The sequence below is a fragment of the Neocloeon triangulifer genome, unplaced genomic scaffold (assembly GCF_031216515.1).
Source record: "Neocloeon triangulifer isolate White Clay Creek 2 clone unplaced genomic scaffold, ASM3121651v1 ptg000013l, whole genome shotgun sequence".
Taxonomy (NCBI): domain Eukaryota; kingdom Metazoa; phylum Arthropoda; class Insecta; order Ephemeroptera; family Baetidae; genus Neocloeon; species Neocloeon triangulifer.
Window position 1 is genome coordinate 5,438,849 of NW_026775555.1, and position 23,055 is coordinate 5,461,903.

The 23,055-nt window shown below is 36.0% G+C and overlaps 2 protein-coding genes across 3 annotated transcripts in view; one reads left to right on the forward strand and one right to left on the reverse strand.

Moving 5' to 3' along the window:
• Positions 1-23,055, reverse strand: part of LOC132198994 (synaptotagmin-6) — a 43,463-nt gene that overhangs the window by 4,795 nt on the left and 15,613 nt on the right. Inside the window, exons 2-7 of the mRNA XM_059623358.1 lie at positions 10,074-10,274; positions 2,811-2,972; positions 1,814-2,125; positions 1,079-1,292; positions 592-782; positions 409-528 (exon numbers count right to left, since the gene is read on the reverse strand). Of these exons, the coding sequence (XP_059479341.1) occupies positions 409-528; positions 592-782; positions 1,079-1,292; positions 1,814-2,125; positions 2,811-2,972; positions 10,074-10,271 (1,197 nt within the window). The 5' untranslated portion in view covers positions 10,272-10,274. The remainder of the gene's footprint in view (positions 1-408; positions 529-591; positions 783-1,078; positions 1,293-1,813; positions 2,126-2,810; positions 2,973-10,073; positions 10,275-23,055) is intronic.
• Positions 11,547-14,265, forward strand: LOC132198790 (uncharacterized). Of its 2 annotated transcripts, none has more exons than XM_059623014.1 (5): positions 11,547-11,726; positions 12,226-12,438; positions 12,645-12,793; positions 12,920-13,121; positions 13,187-14,264. In XM_059623014.1, exons 1-5 carry the CDS (start codon positions 11,724-11,726, stop codon positions 14,039-14,041), a joined length of 1,422 nt encoding a protein of 473 aa, XP_059478997.1. In that variant the 5' UTR covers positions 11,547-11,723; the 3' UTR covers positions 14,042-14,264. The 2 variants fall into 2 exon arrangements, with proteins under 2 accessions (XP_059478997.1, XP_059478998.1); XM_059623015.1 differs by lacking the exon at positions 11,547-11,726 and adding an exon at positions 11,769-11,890 and having other exon boundaries at positions 13,187-14,265.

Consider the following 23,055-nt stretch of genomic DNA (forward strand, 5'->3'; position numbering starts at 1 on the left):
TCTAGTAGTTTTACAGTTTATTTGATGTAAAGGCAAGATTTTGGTGCTCATAATTTCTACAGAATTTTGCATTCCAGAGCAAATTTAAGAAAGAAGAGGGATCACAATGATTTATTTAATATATAAATAAATTTGGGTGTCGATAAAAAACATCTACCTAAAATTTAGCAATAATTAATATTTTTTACATGCAGAAATATTTTAAAAGAGGCTATACAAAAAAAAAAAAAAATAAATAAATAAAAGTTGTGAATTCTTAAGGGCCCTAAAAAATTGTTTGTATTATATTGGATTTGAAAGTCGTCAATTATGATGACAAGCAAAACAAATATCATTCAGCAAGCAAATTTCCGATTTATTGATTAAATTTAAGTTTGATTAAAGTTGATTAACTTGAAGCCCACTTACCTTTTTGTTGCGTGTGATCTCGCCCCAAATCTCAAGGCTAGACGACAGGTCAAGCTCATCAATCCGAACGCGAACCTCTCCGATGACGTCATTTCGGGAGAAGCGATCGAAATCGAATACCTGCGTAGAAGGAGAATTCGTCTGTATCATTTGTAACAAGAGCCTGCCGAAGAGACTAATTACCTGCAGCACCAGAGTCTTGCTCTGCAGGTCGTCCATGGAGACGGGGAACTTGAAGGTCTCGTCGAAGAAGGGGTTGGGGTCGTTGCGGTGGATGGCGGTTTGCCGCTTCCGGTTGTCCACCTCGGGCATCAGAGCCAACTTGACGTACGGGTCGTTGAAGCCTCCCTGATCGCTTCCCGCCAAATCGTGAGCTTGAAAATAAGAATTTTTCAATCCAACAGAAAAAAATTTCGATTGCAAGAAGGGAAAATCTCATTTAACAACACAAAAAAGACGTGCAAAATAAACAGTGGAAATTGAAGCAAAACTAGGTTGGAAATTCTTAAGTAATTTTTAAATTTTTGACCTAGAGAAAAATAATTTTGTACAACTTAGTTTTTATTACTTAAAAAACAAGAGAAAATTGGATGTAATGTCTGATTTGTTCTAATTAAAATTAATCTTTTTGTAATATAATGAGATTTAGGTCTAATTAACTTTTCGTTACCTTCAATAAGGTGAACTGTGAAGTCTGATCGGTCAAAGTCGTACTTCAGCCTAAGGTGCAGGCGTCCCAGACTGTGTTCGGCGTCGCCCAGGAAGAGGGGGCCTTCGCGGCGAGTATAGAGGTCAGGTCTGATGGCGCCTAGGGGTGATGACGGGGGTGCATCGTAGCACGAGGGAGAACGTGGCGGGATCAGCAGAGGAGACAGGCATCGCGCCTTCATGTTCAAAAAAAAAAAATCAAATGTTTGAAATTTAATAAAATATTTAAATTTTATAATATTTTTAGAATCTTGTCATTTGCTTTTCTCTGACTGCGTTTAAATAACATCATTTGATTGTGAGAAGAATCACCTAATTTGTGGTTCTACGTGTCATGCATAAATTTTAATACAATAATTATCAAAATTATAAATTTAATTTAATAGCAGTTCTCTGCAGTAAATTTTTTAACCATTTTTAATAAATCTTTCATAATCATACAATTTTTTCCCATTTGTTAAATTAATAATAATTTTTCTTAAGTTTTATGTATTTCTTTGTCATAAAAATTATTTTTTAATAAAAACTTCCAAAAAAGAGTAAAAATTAAAAAAATAATCCGTGATTTTGTTAAAAATAAAATATTAAACCATTAAATTTGATTTAAAAACTGTTGTGAATTTTGAATTTCAAAATTAAAATACAACCAACTTTTGGCCAAAAATTATAAATCTCAATCAGATTAAATTTAATTTACCTGTGGTCCTCTGTTGGTGGCGACGCTGGAGGCGGGCGAGACGGATCGTTCAGTCAGCGAGGTGAGGGAGCTCTGTGACGGCGACGGGGTCCTGAGTTCGCCGACGGGTTGGCCGACGACAGGTGTGGGGGTGGGCGACGAGCAGCGCACGTCGAACGAGGCGGCGCGCAACGGAGACGGCGACCGACACAGCAGGTTGACGCCGGCCGAACGCGGAGAACCGTTTGTCGGCACGTCAAAGTCGTACACGTCCTCCGAGGAGCGGCCGTCCGGCGTGAATGTGCGGATCTGCGGCGACGACCCGCGATGGCCCTGATTCCATTCGTTAATTTTCATTGTCATATTTAAATAATATTCGGTTGGGAAAAGGTTCCACTTTTCGGTCAAAATTTTTATTTCAAAGAAAAGGGTTATTAAAAAAATGTTTAAACCATTAGTAATTTTAAAGAAATAACTTTCTAGATATTTCAAATACTAATAAGGCTGAAATTAAAGAGAAAAAACTTGAGAAGTGGCTACATAGGCCACAAAACAAAACCGCAAAAAAAGTATAGGTTGAAAAGTATAATAACAGAAAAAATTTAAAAAATAATTAATTTAGTTTTATATAAGTGGAAATAAAATGGATACACAGATAATTTGTTTAAAAAAATTATCTTTTCCTGCATAAAATATTTTTTTTTTTTTTTGAAAAAAAATAAAAGAAATTATAGAGAAATGCAAAATGGATTTCGTAATGAGAATTATTTATTAATATATTAACTACCGCATAGATGAGGTTAGGCTTTATTATATTCACAAAAATGGAATAAAAAATAATAAAAAATTTATTTACTTTATTTTTTTTAAAAGTGATTAACATTAAAATAACTAAAAAAGATGTTAAAATTTAATAAATAAATAATATGTTAAGCATATCAAAAGTATATTATAGAAATAAATTAAAATATTATTGAATAAATATTGTATTTATTTAAATAATATAATTATTAAATACCTGTCTAGCAACTGTGCTGCTGTCGACGCTGCCCTGCGAAGACACAGACGGTGACCTGGCGAGGCGGGGCTGACCTCCTGGGAAGGATCGCGACTGATGAGCGAGAATGGCCGCCGAGCTGCCGGGCTGCACGGCGTGAGACTCTTTGGGCAGGCTGAATTGCTGCAAACACACACGCAACGCTCAATTACTCAATTATCTCTGGCTGCACCACCGCTGGCCAAGCGACCGACCGCCGGCGAGTTGGCCGCAGTCATTAGCGCTCCTCCGGGGCCAAAGTGTGCTTTGACGGTGTCAGGGGTCTCGCTTTTAATTAGCGCCCGACCGTTTGCAATGAACATACACTGCTGGATCCGTCCAATGGCAAATCGAAATCGATCCTCATGTGCCGACATTTTTCCTTTTTTTTAATTTTGAAAAGAATTGGATGCTCAAGAAGACGTCTGTGAAGTTAAAAAACTGTCTTGCTCTTTTTGCATAAATTTATTTTATGAAAATGTAAAAACATTTGAATTTGCTGTTTTTAGTTTTTTTTTTTTTTTTTTTAGTTGAAAGCCGCGTGACCGAAATCAGAAGATCCCGTTTTATTCTTTAATGAAATTGATTAGTGGCCTTTCTTTCTAGTTGTTCACTCAGAAAAAAAAATCTTCAACAGGGACTCATTTTTTACTTTGATATTCTACTTTGTTCACCAATTCGTAATTCGATAAAAAAATTCATTTAACTATTGACATTTGGCAAAGAGTGGCACTTTTTGTAATTTCAAATTCTCTATTTAATATTGTAGTGCAGAATCAAGAAAATATTAATAGCGATTAATAGTATAATAAATTAAAAGTTTTAAACAAAATTTAAAATTATATTGGAAATAATGGAGCAAAAGTGTGATTGAAATTGAGAGGTGCGCAAAAATATTTTATAGAAAGTGCAGTTGTTATAATAGAATTTAAGAGGGGAAAAAGTTTTTATTTCCCAATAGCAGAAGTCGAATCCCATTTTTAATTAAATTTGCACTTGCATTATCTTTGCTCTTTGATAATTTTGCTGCATTAAGTAATTAGCGGAAAGAGTTACAAGCAATATTTTTTTCAAAAGTAACAAATCCAACAGGAAAAATGCGGTATGTTGGCAAAGCAATGCAAATGTTAAATATTTACCACACTCCTTCAATATTAGTTTTGCGTATATTTACTTAATTTCATTTTTATGTGTGGTGAAAATTTTATCAGCTGTTCGAGGTAATTTTTTAACTTAAATTTTCCATCCATCTACTTTGTACGATTGATATGTTTATATAAAACCTTTTTTTCCGAACTTTTAAAAAACACAAAAGAGGAAAAACGGCAAAAATAATTTATCCTCTTCCAATATCTCTGCTGACGTCATTCTTCTAATGTTTCCTTTGTCGGAAAAGTTGAAATTCCCTGCAGCCCTGAGGCTCTTCACTTTCCACCGAAATATAAAAAGATCATCCGCCGCTTATTTGCCAACATCACGCGGGCAACACTTCTTTTTAATTGCTTTTGATACACACACAATAAAGTACCGGCGGCGAAAGCTGGTTTGATATTTGCGCGTATAATCAACCTGTTGCAGGAAACAGAGCAAACGGAGCGTGATTCGAGCTTGCTCGCTGGTTCGATTCATGCTTGTTGTGTTATCAACAAGAAGTCAATCTGGACAAAATGGAATTTCTGTTGAAGAACTCTTCCTTAATTAAATTTTCTCCTTATCATAAATATTATTTGCTGATAAAAGGTACAAATAAATGAAATAAATCTAGAAAATTAAAAAAATTGGTTTTGTGCAAATGTATAAATACAAACTACGATATTTAATTCCTGTTGATTAAAGTGTATGAAAAAGAGGTCTTTTTGTCCATTGAGTTAGTTAAAATAATAAGTTTTATACAATTCAAATTCTTTGCTTTGTACAACCTGTCAAGTCTGACTTAAATTGAGAACTTATTAGGCGCTCGTGGAAAAAAAAAGGTTCTTAAATTTAAGACCATCACATTGAGATTGGTCCAGACTCCAGACTGAAACGAAAATTTTGCACAACAATAGGAACGCTGAGATTGAAATAATATGATTCTATTGAAACCTATTTATTTATTTACTAGTGTCATCTTAAAAAATTTAGAAAATATGAAGGTTTTATAGTAAAAAACGTATCATGCAAAATATTTATTTAATAAACTCAATGAATAGATAATAATTATTAATAAATTAAAGAAAATAAATATTAAAAATCTTTTAAAAAAAAGTACTGAAAATTAAAATTAGATATAACATATTTTGATATGTTTTGAAAACTGTGTAAATGCTTAAAACATACGCGGTTCAAAATTTTGAGCCCGATTTTCCATCAAATTTTTATTTTGTGCGCATAAATTAAAAAATAAAATAATAATGAATACGTAAAACGATGAAATTTCCTTCAAAATAAATGTGGATTAAGTACAATAATTGTGCGCTGAATTTTCTTGTTTTGCAGAAGCTCTCGGACAGAATGCTTCTTGTCCAGAGTGGCTTCTTGTCAACAACAAATGCACCCCTGTCTGTATTTTACTGAAGCTGGGCACAAAACACTCTCGCATCGGCTGCTGGCAGGCGTACATACGTGCGAGAGAACGGACGGACCGACCCACCCCGGTCGTTGGGCACGCACAAACAAAGGGTAAATGAGGTGTGCGCCTGCAAATTAATTTCCATCCCGCCGGAGAGAAAAGCGGCTCTCGGGCGTTTTGGCTCCGAGTTGATGGAGCAAAAACAAAAAACAATGGAATCACACGCAAATGAACAAACACGTCGGTCGAAACACGAAAAATTGCCATTGTTATTATTACACGGGGGAGTGTTTTGACACAATCACTCTTTTGTTTTGCCTTCCCATTGTCACTTTTTAATCTCTTTCTTTCCTATGACAGATCCCTTTTTTTAAACCTAGTTTGTACGAAAATGAGAATTATTTAAACAATTCTAGCGTGGAAATAGTTTATTATTGTTTCTGTAAAATAAAATAAGCAGAATAATTTCTATTCTTCCTAAAAAAAAAAAATAGTTTTATAGGGCGAAGAAAAGTCTTAATGAGCTTTTTTTTACACCAACAATTTTCTCTTAAGGATTTTACACAAAAGAATACACATTTATCAATTTTCGTGGCATTTTCTCCAAAACTGCATCAAAATATTTCAATTCATTCTAATTTAATTTTTTTTTTTGCCGTATAATTTATCTGTTTTTGCAGTGACTGATTTAATAAAAAAAAGCAGTTTTGCCTCTATACCATAATTTTTCACAGGCAAAAGCCATTAAAAAATAGATGTGTGAGGATAAATTATACATATGAAGCACACAATATTTCTGATAAAAATCATTTTACAATGAGAAAAAGTAAACCTTCTCTTCTCCTGTTCCATCCAATTAATGGATCTGCCATACTATCCTCTATATTTCTAAATCTTCTCCATTTACAATAAGCCCTTCCACGTACAAACCTTTCGAACTTGATGAGAAAATGCTTCAATTGAGGTATTAAATTTGAAGGATTTCTACCGTACTCATCGAAGGCTTTTCTCTAAATAACACATATTATGCTGGCCAGGTAAAAGCTTGGCGGAAAACTTGCTTTGATATGTGTCATCCGTCTCTTTTTCTCCCTCTATGGCAAACAACTCTCGAGAGAGCTTAATTGAAACACTGCTCTACCTCGATAATAAGGAAGTTGTGCAAATTTTGCCTCCCACACACTCACGCACGACGAGAGGGTTCTCGGAAGGGCTACGCACGACGTGCCTATTTATTACGCACTCAGAGAGCACCGATCTATAATTTCTATTAAGTTAAATTGGAACGCACATGCAAGTACTTGTACTCCGATGATGGAAAAAAAAATTAGTCTTGATTTTCCAGGAAGTATCCAATGGAGATTCGCATATACAAATTATGAAACTATATCGGGCAGTTGGAACGGTCTTGGTACAGGTACAGATCAAGCGTGAAATAAGGAAATTTCATGATGACTAAAATTAAAAAAAGGTTAAACCCAAAAATATTATACAATAAATGAGTACTTGTATACTAAGAATAAAAAGCACAGGCCTGACCCAAGGAAAAATTTTAACTGTGCAAAAGAGAAATGTTTTTTTTTACTAGTATTTCTAAAGCATTAATTTATACCAAACAAATTATATAAATGTAAACAAATATTAGTTTTAATTGCAGTATTCATGTTTTTGTCGCTTCATCTGTAACCATATATTTCAGACTTCACGCGTTGCTTTTTTTATTTTTATTAATAATTGGTTTGAATTTAGCCCTGACAGACGCGGAAAATCTCTCTACAAAACCAATTTTATAAAAAATTTTCCTCCTTTTCATGAGGCGTGGATTTTTCCTTCAGTACGAGTTTCGTTTTTCGTTCCATAAGCAGCTTTTCCCCATATTATTAAATATTTTTTTTGCGTTTCAATTTTTATTTCCGTCGTCGCTGCCGTATTCTCAGATAGTAATTGGAATCGACGCCGTGGGCCGACAAATATACACACGATATATACGTTTTTGCCCAAGTTAAATTGGAACTTGAAGCGGCGACGGGTTGCTGATTTTGGAGAGAAGATCCCCCAGCCCTCTCACTCTCCCGAAATGGAAGCACCTTCCAAAATTAAACGCGAGAAATCGATTTTCGCACCACCACAGTGGACAGCCAGATTCCATTCATTCCGGCGCCGCTAATTAAATTTGACACTGACTGAGGAAGCACACAATGATACATACCAGCACTCTATACTTGAATCGCTATTTCAGTCGTGAAAATGTTGAGCAAAAAAGTAATAAGAAGTTACAAAAATTAAAAAAACTCTAGGTTTCAAATAAAACCTAATAATTTCAACTTTTAAATTTTCAAATGTGATCAAGTTTGACTGGGAATTTTGTTTTTGACTTTTAATTGTTTAATGGTGGTCTAAATGCTAATCTGTTTCTATTATTTTAGCCATTATTATATTCTTCAATATTTTAGATAAGTATAGTTTTATAATAAAGAAAGTCAAAGGAAAATTTTGTATTAAATTATAAATCTTATATTGTGCCATCTGAAAATCTCATAATTTCAAGTTGGATGTTTACTTTTAACTGGCTATAAATTGCAATAGTTTTATTTATAAAAGGTATTCCAACCTTCCAAAATTGGTGTTCATTTATAATTTTAAAATTGTTTGCTTGATTGTTAATTAAAAAAATTACTAAATTCATTTTAAATTAAACTGCACAGATATATTTTCATACAGTAAATTTTACTAAAAATAATTATTGTGTTAAATATCTGTGTGAATTTATAGATACACATTAAAAACATACCTAATTATGGTACATTTTATTTAATTCTAAATTATAATTTATTTATAAATTTGGTTTCCATTCATCAGTTATGTAATGTTCATACAAATATTTTAAAATCATCATTAACAAATTAATTATCTTGAATATGAAGTTGCTGTTCTAAACGCGAAACAGGGGAGATGAAACTGATACTTTGCTATGGGCAAAAGAATCAAGTGGTTGTGAGAAGAAAGCCGTGCGCCCTAGGACGAAATTGAGGTAGGCCAATTTCAAAACAAAGTTCAAGACGTGCTTTCAGAAAAAGCTTCGAGTGGCCTGGACCGAGGCGAGGGGGTGGCGTCGAGGGTTACCTTTTGGTCAGAGTGGAGGTGCCTCCGGTCTCTGGCGGCGCGAGCCCACGTCTCCAATTTCTTGTGAGCCGCGGCCATAATCTGGTACACGTTGGTGTTGGCACTAATGATTGCTACCCTAGTGGACGCTACTCGCTGCGAACACCAGCCACCCTTACATGGCAGGGGGTGAGTTGAGGAAAAAGTGGCCTGTGTCACGAGTTCAACAGGTTGACTAGACTATGGCACGGTTGTACTACGGACTACATTGCAACAAACACCTCCTCCTGCCTGCATTGGCTGGCTCAATCGATCAGTTCTCGCCACTCGCGCCGCGGCGACAACCACCCTTCGCCGCGCTGCTTCGCCCTGCCGCCGCCGAGTGCCGCCCCCGACCACCCCAGGGCACCGCTGACGTCACCCCCGAGTTCGCCCCGATCGCCGGCAGGTGGGGTGCCCTTTCACTAGCTCATGCCTGTTGCGCGCCCTCAACCCTTAAAGAATGAATATATATTAAACATTTGTAGAGTTTTTTCAGCAAAGAACTTCAAACTTTTTTTAATTTGATAAAAAAAAAATCCTGAAATTCTATCAACAGTAATTTTTATAGTGTTTATTTAATAAGGCGACATTAAAGTGAAAATATCAGTACTCTTTCCTCATGTTTGACTGAAAAAATTTGTTTTGATCAACAATTTATTAAATTTTGATTCATGTCAAATTTTTTTAAACATTTTAAATTAAATTTCATGCTTTTGCTTATTCGCTCCCTCTTGCAATTTTGTTACATTTTTTAAACCAATTTAAAATAATTTATCTCCTTATCACTTGACATTGCCAAGTGATAAATTTATATCGATAACTTTCTTTTGCAAGAAGAATATTAGCATCAATTTTATTAATAATATTTAATTTAACTACCGTAAAAATAATTCATAAATCCCATTCAATTTTACATGAATGTTCCATATGTTTCGTTTTTAATCATAACCACGGTCACTGGTCAGATTCTCTAGCAAAATTTTTAAATCTATTGAATGTACATTTAATTTTTAATGTTATTTTCATTTCAATCGCACATTTTTTTAATTTGAAGAGGAAGTAATTGAAATTAACCCTTGAGCAGCTCTTGAGAGTCAATAATTTGATATAATTTATAGTTCTCATTAATCAATGGAAAAACTAACATTTCTAAATATCTAATTTCAATAAATTTCATTGTATAAAAAAATTATTATGCATTTTCAGCTATTTTACTAATAAATAATTGAATTGAAATTGAATTGAATTGAAATAAATGTATTTTTACAATCGAATTTATTTAATTATAAATTATATGATTGAATAATTTTGTATGATTCTGTGTGTTTTTGATACCATTTTTCCATCCACATATTCTTCTGCAAACTAAGGCTCTTAAGGTGTTTCAGTTCTCCGGGAAAAAAGAACGCTCAATCTTTGTGTTCTCGCACATGGTTGTTCTTTTTCCGCATTTCCTGCAGATGAGCATCCCGTGTGTTTGCCGTCATTGTCTTTTTTTTCTTTTTACGAAAATAAACAAGGCGCACGGAAAAGACGCGTGTTCGTCTTACCTGCTGTTGACTGACGGTGTAGTGCGACCCTTGACCTCTAGACTGGCGGGAGCCGCTGGAGCTGCAGCGGTCGAGGGCGCTCCACTCCTTGGCCTTGCGTTTGTGCGCGTAGTAGCGGTAAATGACCAGGGTCATGGCCACCAGCAGGGCCAGACCGGCCCCGGACGCGGCGCCTAACACCGCCGACGTTGACGCCATCCTCTGAAACAACAGTTTTCAAATATTTTATCATATTTAAATTATTTACAATTCATATTTTTTGTCTTACTTATAAGACATTGAATTTCATAATTTGGTGAAAAAATATTTTATTTTGTGTTTGAATGTTTAATGAAGATTATGTTCAAAATCCAAACTCCCTGCAACCTGCAGCCAATAATTTTACGTAACAAAAAATTATAATTTTTTTATGTTCTTCATCTTGTTTGATGATTTTGCATGCATTATTAAAGATATGTATTTTTTATGTCCTTGTCTATATGTTGCAAATAATACATCCTCTTTTCGGCCTGTATAATTAAGGCCATTTCATTAAATACAGCCACAAAGACGAAATTTATATGTAGTTGTAATTTTAATTTTGTTTCCAGCAATTGAGAATTTAAATCCCAAAAAGAAACCACTCGAAATGGAAATAATTAAATCAGTAACTTGTGACTAATCGCCTTTACGTGGAATAACGTTCCGAGACGCGAGATATTTGAGACTAATCGGTGCAAAATCTTCTTTTTTTATTGGTTTTTTCTCAAATATAAATATCTCGCGTCTTGGAACGTAATTCCGCGTCAAGGCGATTAGTTGAATTAATAATTTAATTCTTTCCAGTAGTTTCAAATTTAATATTGAATTAGTTCCGAATGAATTTATACAATGACTGACAAATTTCCGTAGCATCATAATGATTAATTAATTGAGATAAAATGTTTGGTATAAAGTCAATAAATTTTTTCATTAAAATTTGTTATTCAGTAATTATAATTATAAAAAAATATTCCTGGCGAGGGGGTGTTAAATTTTGTTTTCATTTGCCGCATTCCCTCAAAATTGTGTATTTTCTTTAAAATCTGGTTTTAGATATCAAAATTCTAGTGTTTTGAACCGCAGAATCATACGACTCACAAATATGACTATTGTTATGAATCTAATGAATCATAAATAATTGTTGCTAAAATCAAAATATATAATTATGCATACCAATACATATATGCTACAGCTCTCTATCACTAGATGACTAGATGCGCACTCATATTACTTGTCTGACTTCTTGTCCAACATTTTGCTATTAACAGACTCTCCATAAATATGTGGCAACTGCGCACACGGGCCAGGGCCAGACCCCCCCCCTCCCGGGTGACGTTTGACCTTGCCAATGTCACGACCCTGGCAATACTTAAGAAATAAGAGTAAACATTACCAACTGTACAAAAAGTCGTGACTTTGGCAGGAATCTTCTCCTAGAATACATGATCAGACTGCGCATGTGTTTGTTTTAATTTACTTTTCTGCAAAGACCCGCAAGACAGCAACAGGAGGAGTGCAAATGCAAACTGCATCTGCCTCTTCATCACGTCTGCCTGCCATAGCTGTTTCTGTTTGGCAAATTTTCCAGAGGTTTTTTCAGTTTTGTAAGACTTTCATCCAGACCTTAAAATGGTAAGAAGTGGTAAGAAGGAGAGGCGGTGGTTTTTTTTGTATGGCACACGTGGGTCGCCTTTCACGTCGATCGGTTAAATTAACGTGATCAAAATGCACTTGCTTTTGATATTGCTTCTGTGACCCCTGAAAATTTTGTTTTGGCCCCCTTATTAATCTTCAACGTATGTATTTTTAATGCAGTGAACCAGAAAATGAAACTTGCAACTCTCAATCTCATGATAGAAATTGAGCCCAGAAATTATTTCGTTCGTTCGTTGATTTGATTTATTGTTTCTTCGGCGTGAATTCTGGCCTGTGCAGGTCGGTTGCACCCACACATTATTTATTCTGGTACCACTTCTTTTGGAAAAGAGGCCAGAATAGTACAAATCCTCATTTAAATTGTAACAAAGCTAAACAAATCCTGTAATTAAATTACGTTAAAAAAATACAATCCAAAAAATTATTAGAAAATATTATAAAATCTAATTGAATGTATTAAAAAACTTGATTATAGTTTCAGCCAACAATGATGAGCATCTTCAGCAACTGGGACTTAAATCCAGCAACAATCAAAAATTCACAACTAGCGCTTGAAGAAAGAGAATGGAAGCGCTCAGGTGATGTGTTGTCCGACTACCTTCACCTGTTTGAATCCTCGTCCATGTACGACTGCACCTTCCGAGTGGAAGCTTCATCGAAAACTTTGAATACTAAACCTGAAGTTAAGGTATTAAATGTTTATAAACCTCACTCTTCTAATTAAATAAAACAAAAAAACGTAAATGAAAACTGCGTAACCTGTGAAATGAAGTAAAAAAATTATAATTTAGTATATTTTCTTGGAGATAATCTGTAATTAAACATTTAACGTTTAATAAAAGATAAAATTTAAATAATTTGTGCCTTAAATATTGATGCGTGGTTTTCCAACAGGTCTTCAAATGCCACAAACTGGTTCTGTCTGTTGCAAGCAAGGTGTTTCAAATCATGTTTTACGGAGACTTTGTAGAGGCGAGCAAAACACCAGATGATGAAATTGTCATCGATGACACACTTCCAGCTGTTTTTGAGACAGCAATGAGGTACGCAGATTATAGAAAAATTATTTAAAACTATGAGAAGTAATTAAAAAAATATTGAAATTGTAATTATGTGTGTTTGTTGAAAACTTAACGGGCTCCTAATTTTTAATCAAATTTTTGCAACAGGTTTGTTTACGGCCGTAAAATGGATTTCAAAAATGAAGTGATTGCTGCTCAAGTCTACAAGTTTGCCAACAAGTGGCAAATTATCAGCCTTATGGATGCTGCCGACTTGTACCTGGAGAAAGTGTCACCTGAAAATGTTGCCTTTGTTTACGACATTTTCAAAGAGTGTGGAAACAAGGAAGGCTTGGAGAGATGCATGAAGGTGCAATATAAATTTTAAACCTTTGGTTTTGTTAAATTTTATAATAAATTCAATTACTATTTTAGGTGATTACTGAGAACACTCGAGAAGTGCTACGCAGCCTGCGCTGGTGTGACGCATCTGCAGAACTGGTCACAGATGTGTTGAGCCAGCAAGACCTCTGCATCGAGAGCGAATGTGAATTGCTCGAAGGTCTCTTTTGGTGGGGCGAAGCACAAGTGAAGAACAGAATTGAGAAACCATCAGATGCTGAGGTGAGAGAGGCCATCAACAAACCTCTGCAGAAGATCCGCTTCCTAACAATGGAACAACAAGAATTTGCTGACTTCTGCCTGAAGAGCAGTAGTAACATTTTGAGTGTAGAAGAGAAATTTTACATCATGATGAGTATTACAACTGGATCTATGAAAAACTTCCCAAAGAACTTCAGCATTGAGAAAAAACTTAGAGCAACTGTTAAGTCTACTGCACCTGAAAAATTACTTTGGCTCAATTTGCAGGCCAATAAGTATACTGAAATCAATTGTGATAACAATTGCTTAGAATTCAGCGCAAACAAGAGGGTCATATTTGTAGGATTTCAATTGAAGTCGCTCTCTGCATATTATTCAGGAAATAATTATGGCTATAGAAAACCATACCTAGAATCATTTGAATTTACTGATGCACTGGGAGTCAAAATCTATGAAGGCTCCACTAAAGATTTTGACGAGAAACTGAACTTCTACAGAACAGGGTGGAAAATTGTTCTTGAGGCTGGTGCCAGGTACAAGATTATTGTGAAACACAAGCGCAATATTGCTAAACCAAAATACATTTCCCAACATTTCAAAAACTTGGTCATTAATGAAGGCACCTTGACTGTTCAATTGTATGGCGAATACTCTGGATCTGGAATTGACACTTTGATTTTTTCTTAATTTTTGTCTTTGAAAATAGTAATAATTCTCTCTGTAAATATACAACAATATTTTTGTCAATTCTCATTGTTCCATCTCTCCTTTAAGAACCATGAATTTGATAGACAGGTGGAGCCCCAAATGGAGATCGGACAATATCCTTTGGAATCCGTTCAAGTTTGTGTGTCACAAAATGATTAAATTTTGCCCTCATAAATAAACTAAATTTTTATGAAATACACTTTTTTCACTCATAAATTCATTCCGAAGGTAACATGTAAAATGAGTCTGATTATTTTACACAATTAATCTATTGTTAGATTCTGATTCTATGCTAGCTGCAAATTGAACAATGAAATGAAGGAAATTAATTTTAAAAATCTACATTTTTTTTCTTATTTAAATTTATACATTACCAATAATGTCTCTTAAAATATTAGAGTTGATTCAAAATCATAAAAATAATTTAAGTATAACATTATATTTGATTTAAAATTAAAAAAAAATGTTAAAATTATTACGTAAAGTTATAATAAGTATTATAATTTATAATGCTGTCGTTTCTAAGCATTAACAATATCTTATAAAAACAGAAACACCTCTTACTGACGCTTCTTGAGATGTCTGAAATTGGCTCCATGTTTACGCATGGGTTTAGAGAAAATTGGTTTGCTCAGCAGCCTGGCAATATTCCGTCGCTCTTCAACCACATCCACTTTACTACACATCTCTCATTTGTTTATTTTGGAAAATAGCTCGATTTAAAAATAGACTTGAGTTTGTTCATACATGTTACACAAATTATGAACTGATTGTGAGAGATCAAGATTTTCTAAAAAAAAAAATTATAATTTGATTTTGTTTTCTTCATGCGTTCTTAAGAGACACGAAATAAGTTTCGGCTAGAAAAAAATTTCCGAATTTGGATTTTCCATTTGGTGCTCAGAAGTAGCTAGAGTCGAGTCGAAGTGTCTCTGACGGCAAAAGCAGTGGGGCATTCCAATTATGTTGGCTGGTGCTGCAAATCAAATTACATCGCCCCCGCAGAGGATAAAAAAAGCGACGTGGCGCACAGCAAAATATTAAACTGCCGGGGAGAGGAATGAAAAAGTGGAGCGGAGGTGACCGCGACGTAGCTTTGCAAAACAGAGAGAGGCTGAATGCTGGGCGGAACAATAAAAAATAAATCTGCTTTGAATTAGAATGAATGAGGTTTGCTTCGCGCAAATAATTTGATTTGGGTGACAGATCAATATGAAAGGAAAAATTTAATTAAAAAATTAAAAAACGAGAATGAAAAAAAAATATTATTTAAGAATTTGATATATCTTTGTGTAAAGACTTTTTTTTAAATTCTTTGACAATTATAATGACAAAGAATGAAGAGTTTCAAAAAATTAAAAAAAAAGTTGTTTGCTGCTTGGGGGAACTTTAAAAGTTAATATAACTCCACATTTTTAAATAAAACTTTTACTAAAACTATACGCAAATTATAGATCAAGTTAAAAATTTTCTGAAAATTGTCAAACCCTTTAAACATTTGCGGCTCCCGAGATTAATTTTTCGTCCGAGACGATTGGATATTTGGAAATTGACGCCGGTGATGCGTAATTTGTTCTGGAAAAGCAATCCGTTGGGGGAGATGACGCGCGTCTGTTTTTTTTTTACGACCGGAGGTCAACGACCCTAAAATCACCCGATTAGTTTCCTTATCACCTCAAATAGAGCCCCATCAATCAAGCAGTGTCCAGATTCGTCCCGAATCCGGGATATTGCGTTTCATAATGGCTCTCAGGGTCAAAGTGGGAAACGATCTCTGAGGCAGCCCCTTTTTTTGAAACGCGACACTAATTCTCGGTTGGAGAGGTCGTTGGTTGTTTTCGCTCAGCCTGACTGACGGACTTTGACGTGATCAAGTTTCAAGGCTCACTCATGCGCTGCTCTCTCACACCGAGAGAGAGATCGAACAGCGTGTGATGTTTTGGCATTTATGTCAACTTGAAGGGACTGAAATTACGTTCGTGAAGCCTTTTCAAAGAGCAATTTTAGAGTTTGGCATTTTATGTACAATGTGGCTGAAAATTGCGAACTTTCACGATCAAGTTTCCTATTAACCGAGCGCTATAAACGTTAACACACAAAAGGTCCCAGATATTTCCATTCATTTCTGACATTTTTGATGTTTAAATTATAATTTATTTTAAATAATACAAAAAATATAATTAATTTATTATTTACACAAAAATTTATTTTTAGACTAATTTTTTCAACTCATACAGTGATCATTGATCAAGAAAATCTTCTCTAACAGTCTTAATGATTTTTGTAAATTTTAATTAGTTAATGATAATTAAAAATAAAAAGTTAATAAATTTCACTCTTTTAATGTAAAGTTGCAACGAGATGTGCATCAATCTGAATTAATCAGCAGACTGCAATATAAGCGCACTTAAAATTAATAATGATTGTAGCCACGCATCAGCATTCTAGCCCGTCTCTTCTCCTCACGGCTCAGCCAAGGGCACTTTTAAGGTTAAACCTGCCAAGAATTTCTAATGGGGTCTAGAGAACGCCCGCGGATCAAACGAAGAAAAGCTTCCCAAGCGGACTTTGTGTTGCGAATAATGCAAAAGCAGGAAGAAGCGCCGCTGCTATATAATGTATGCGTGCCTCCCACACAATGAATGGGCTCTCGTGGCTGTTGGTCGCCCAGAACTTTTGCAATAAATCACAACAGAGAGAGCAGAGAGGGAAATAAAAAACGAACAACCGCAAGTGGCTTTTTGATTAAATTTTCATTAAATTTACTCCTATTTCGACGCGACTCGCTATTATTTTTCCAAATATTTAAATTTCATCTTAGTTTCATTTTAGTTTGTAAATTTTTTTTAAAAAAATCCCACGTTTTGGGAGGATGGAATATTTATTTTATCTCGAATTTCCTTGACTATGACAGGTATAAAGGGCAAACGTAATTTTTTTGATGGAAATTGAAGCCAGTGGCTTGTAACTACAGGACCTGATCTGTCAAATGCTGTCAAAGTTGATAAGGATATTGCAAAAAACTCTCTTTCCAGAACTTTTCCTCCTTGATGTGACTTGAGCTTTTCAATCAGGCGCACAAGCGAGGTCGAGAAGATCGGTTTCCGAACAAAACAAGGAAAACCAGCAACTTTTATTTTGCGCACACCGTCGTCCTGGAATGCAATATTTCTGATCCACGTGTCACTCTTTGTTTGTTTCATCCAATCAAAAAGCCAGCGTCTCGTCGCCGAGAAGCTTTTCCTTGAAGGCCGAACTCTATTTTTCTATTTAAAGTTTTTTCCTTGTGGAGATTGCGTATAATTAATCTCATTTTCTTAATTCGAAGGATGGCAACGGAAAATGAGGGGCTCAATTTGTCCCGTTTTGTTTTATTCCCCTGCAAATGAACTTGATCTTTTCCTTGGAGCAAATTAACGAGCAACATATTTACACGGCCTTCTAATTAGCTTGTTAGCTCGAGTTTATGTGCGTTTCACTGCTCCAAGAAACAAAGACAATCCTTGACGATTTCTCTTCAGCCAGCGCCGGCAAATTGCTGTTGATTTGTCAACAAGCGATGCGAGCCTCATTCTAGTGAACTTACAAGATCACCAAGACCATTAACAGGTTGAGCGAAAACTCTTTAAGTTTAAATGGTTTCCCCGCACTTTGATCTACGTAAATCGGAGGCATGAATTTTATAGTTATTTTGGCGAGCATTTCTCAACGCAAACTAAACCAATTATTTTCAAGGAGAGTGAAAATAATAAAATTCATTGAATTAAAAACATTTATGTACTTGATTGTACAGATTGTTTTGTCTATAAAAGGAAAAAAATTGGTTTTTAAAATGATGCTTTTCCATCTTTAACTTAAAAATCCTTTAGAAATATTACTCACAAAATTTTGGTCATGTAAAGTATAAATAAAATATTTTAATTAAATATAGTCTGTTTAATTAGTGCTAATTAAGTGAATAAAAAACGTGTACGGCGTTGGATTTTCTAAGCTATTGCTCCGCCATCAGAATTTTTCCAGAAGAATGTGGAAATTAAAAGATAAAAATCTAGTAATTTCAAGAGCATTTCTCCCCCACGTCACCTCATCCTGCTTAATGGTATGAGTGATTAAGGGGGAGGTCAGCGACAAAGCGTGCAAACATTCGGTGAGAGTAAGGCAAACAACTTTATGCGCTTGTGCTGGCTCGTTATATCTAGGCTCGTGCATTTTAGTCGGTTTTTAGGGGTCAAAAAGTCGACTATTTTTAGTTGATTTTACATAAATTTAGTCACCTTTGTAGCTGGTTTTAGCCAAAATAGTCGGTTTTAGTCGATTTTTTAAATCGGATTTTTTGAGCCATAAAATACAATAAAATATTATTTTAATGATAAATTTTTTCGGATTGCTTTAATAAATCTCCATTTTCGGAAGCATAAATAAATATTTATCACCCATTTTTCATCATTTTTAAATTTCCTAGAGCAATTATGCAGAACTTAGTGATTTTATCATACGTTATATAGAAGGGATACAATTGCTGAAACCATTGAATTTGTGTAATATTGTGTTGAAATATATATTTTGAAGACAGTTGCACAGGGTAATTGAATTAAGTGCATGTTTTTATTAATATTTGTGAACAAAATTTATATTTTGTCGTAAAATTATGATTATAATGTTCTAAAAATGCTCAATAACATGTTTTTTCCATTGTTGAAAATTATGAATTTTTCATCCATCCCATGTTTTATTCCTTTTTTAATTAAAGATTAAAAATAGCTTTACTAAATGCTACTTTCAGTCGCTTGAAATAAAAGCTGTTTGACAAATTTTTTTAAACATATAAATTTTAGCTTTTCAAAATATTTTTGGAAAATTTTTTTTGGTAATTTTGTATCTGTCTGGAAAACATAGTTTTTGCTTAAAAAGTAGAAAAAGTCTGCATGCAGGCTGAGATTGAATGCAGGCTTAGATTGCATGAATAATGGTGAGCCGTGACCATTAATCCGATTAATGGTGACGCCGTGACCATTAATCTGAATAATGGTGAGCCGTGACCATTAATATGAATAATGGTGAGCCGTGACCATTAATCGGAATAATGGTGACGCCGTGACCATTAATCGGAATAATGGTGACGCCGTGACCATTAATCTGAATAATGGTGACGCCGTGACCATTAATCTGAAAAATGGTGACGCCGTGACCATTATTCTGAATAATGGTGAGCCGTGACCATTAATCGGAATAATGGTGACGCCGTGACCATTATTCTGAATAATGGTTAGCCGTGACCATTAATCTGAATAATGGTGAGCCGTGACCATTAATCGGAATAATGGTGACGCCGTGACCATTAATCGGATTAATGGTGACGCCGTGACCATTATTCTGAATAATGGTGAGGCGTGACCATTATTCTGAATAATGGTGAGCCGTGGGCATTAATCTGAATAATGGTGAGCCGTGACCATTAATCGGAATAATGATGACGCCGTGACCATTAATCGGAATAATGGTGACGCCGTGACCATTATTCTGAATAATGGTGAGCCGTGACCATTAATCTGAATAATGGTGAGCCGTGACCATTAATCTGAATAATGGTGACGCCGTGACCATTAATCTGAATAATGGTGACGCCGTGACCATTAATCTGAATAATGGTGAGCCGTGACCATTAATCGGAATAATGGTGACGCCGTGACCATTAATCGGATTAATGGTGACGCCGTGACCATTAATCGGATTAATGGTGACGCCGTGACCATTAATCTGAATAATGGTGAGCCGTGACCATTAATCTGAATAATGGTGAGGCTTGACCATTATTCTGAATAATGGTGAGGCGTGATCATTATTCTGAATAATGGTGAGCCGTGACCATTAATCTGAATAATGGTGACGCCGTGACCATTAATCTGAATAATGGTGAGCCGTGACCATTAATCTGAATAATGGTGACGCCGTGACCATTATTCTGAATAATGGTGAGGCGTGACCATTAATCTGAATAATGGTGAGCCGTGACCATTAATCTGAATAATGGTGACGCCGTGACCATTATTCTGAATAATGGTGAGGCGTGACCATTATTCTGAATAATGGTGAGGCGTGACCATTTATCTGAAAAATGGTGAGCCGTGACCATTAATCTGAATAATGGTGAGCCGTGACCATTAATCAGAATAATGGTGACACCGTGACCATTATTCTGAATAATGGTGAGGCGTGACCATTAATCTGAATAATGGTGAGCCGTGACCATTAATCGGATTAATGGTGACGCCGTGACCATTAATCGGATTAATGGTGACGCCGTGACCATTAATCGGATTAATGGTGACGCCGTGACCATTAATCGGAATAATGGTGAGCCGTGACCATTAATCCGAATAATGGTGAGCCGTGACCATTAATCAGAATAATGGTGACGCCGTGACCATTAATCGGAATAATGGTGACGCCGTGACTATTAATCGGATTAATGGTGACGCCGTGACCATTAATCTGAATAATGGTGACGCCGTGACCATTAATCGGAATAATGGTGACGCCGTGACCATTAATCGGATTAATGGTGACGCCGTGACCATTAATCGGATTAATGGTGACGCCGTGACCATTAATCGGATTAATGGTGACGCCGTGACCATTAATCTGAATAATGGTTAGCCGTGACCATTAATCTGAATAATGGTGAGCCTTGACCATTAATCTGAATAATGGTGAGCCGTGACCATTAATCGGAATAATGGTGACGCCGTGCCCATTATTCTGAATAATGGTGAGGCGTGACCATTAATCTGAATAATGGTGAGCCGTGACCATTAATCGGAATAATGGTGAGCCGTGACCATTAATCTGAATAATGGTGACACCGTGACCATTATTCTGAATAATGGTGAGCCGTGACCATTAATCTGAATAATGGTGACGCCGTGACCATTAATCTGAATAATGGTGACGCCGTGACCATTAATCTGAATAATGGTGAGCCGTGACCATTAATCAGAATAATGGTGACGCCGTGACCATTATTCTGAATAATGGTGAGGCGTGACCATTAATCTGAATAATGGTGAGCCGTGACCATTAATCTGAATAATGGTGACGCCGTGACCATTAATCTGAATAATGGTGACGCCGTGACCATTAATCTGAATAATGGTGACGCCGTGACCATTAATCTGAATAATGGTGAGCCGTGACCATTAATCGGAATAAAGGTGAGCCGTGACCATTAATCTGAATAATGGTGACGCCGTGACCATTATTCTGAATAATGGTGAGCCTTGACCATTAATCTGAATAATGGTGAGCCGTGACCATTAATCGGAATAATGATGACGCCGTGACCATTAATCGGATTAATGGTGACGCCGTGACCATTAATCGGAATAATGGTGAGCCGTGACCATTAATCTGAATAATGGTGAGCCGTGACCATTAATCTGAATAATGGTGAGCCGTGACCATTTATCGGAATAATGGTGACGCCGTGACCATTAATCGGATTAATGGTTAGCCGTGACCATTAATCTGATTAATGGTGAGCTGTGACCATTAATCGGAATAATGGTGACGCCGTGATCATTAATCGGATTAATGGTGACGCCGTGACCATTAATCGGATTAATGGTGACGCCGTGACCATTAATCGGATTAATGGTGACGCCGTGACCATTAATCGGATTAATGGTGACGCCGTGACCATTATTCTGAATAATGGTGAGGCGTGACCATTAATCTGAATAATGGTGAGCCGTGACCATTAATCTGAATAATGGTGACGCCGTGACCATTAATCTGAATAATGGTGACGCCGTGACCATTAATCTGAATAATGGTGACGCCGTGACCATTAATCTGAATAATGGTGAGCCGTGACCATTAATCGGAATAAAGGTGAGCCGTGACCATTAATCTGAATAATGGTGACGCCGTGACCATTATTCTGAATAATGGTGAGCCTTGACCATTAATCTGAATAATGGTGAGCCGTGACCATTAATCGGAATAATGATGACGCCGTGACCATTAATCGGATTAATGGTGACGCCGTGACCATTAATCGGAATAATGGTGAGCCGTGACCATTAATCTGAATAATGGTGAGCCGTGACCATTAATCTGAATAATGGTGAGCCGTGACCATTTATCGGAATAATGGTGACGCCGTGACCATTAATCGGATTAATGGTTAGCCGTGACCATTAATCTGATTAATGGTGAGCTGTGACCATTAATCGGAATAATGGTGACGCCGTGATCATTAATCGGATTAATGGTGACGCCGTGACCATTAATCGGATTAATGGTGACGCCGTGACCATTAATCGGATTAATGGTGACGCCGTGACCATTAATCGGATTAATGGTGACGCCGTGACCATTAATCTGAATAATGGTGAGCCGTGACCAGTAATCTGAATAATGGTGAGCCGTGCACGCTGAGATTGCATGCAGGCTGAGATTGCATGCAGGCTGAGATTGCATGCAGTGCATGCACTGAGCATGCACTGATCATTATATCTATTCTAGCGGACTCAAGGTAAGGGCGAGCAGATTCTTTTTTTCCCGAGGTGCAGTTTCATTCTTTGCGGTCGTTATCTCGCGCTAATGGAGCGCGCTGAATGCGTCCCGCTTACAAAGATGACGTCAAAAGGGCCACCAGGCCGGCTCGGATGGATGGCTTTCTGTGTGAGCAGCTGGCGAGCAAACCGATAACGCGCCGCTCCTCTTTAATACCCACTCGGCTCTGCGCATACCCCTTTGCTGATTAATCCGAGCGATTTTTACCTGCGTGCTTCTATAATAGCGCCGCGCTTTCATGAATGAACAAGAAAATCGATCGAAGTGCCAAAAGCATCCAAGGTTAAACCACTCCGTTCAATTAACTATTGCAAAATGCAAACTCAAATAATAAAAAAAAATTCAAAATTGGCAGTTCTATTTCCAAGCAAGGCAAATTTTTATATAAATTTGTAAGCTATTAGAAAAAAAATTTA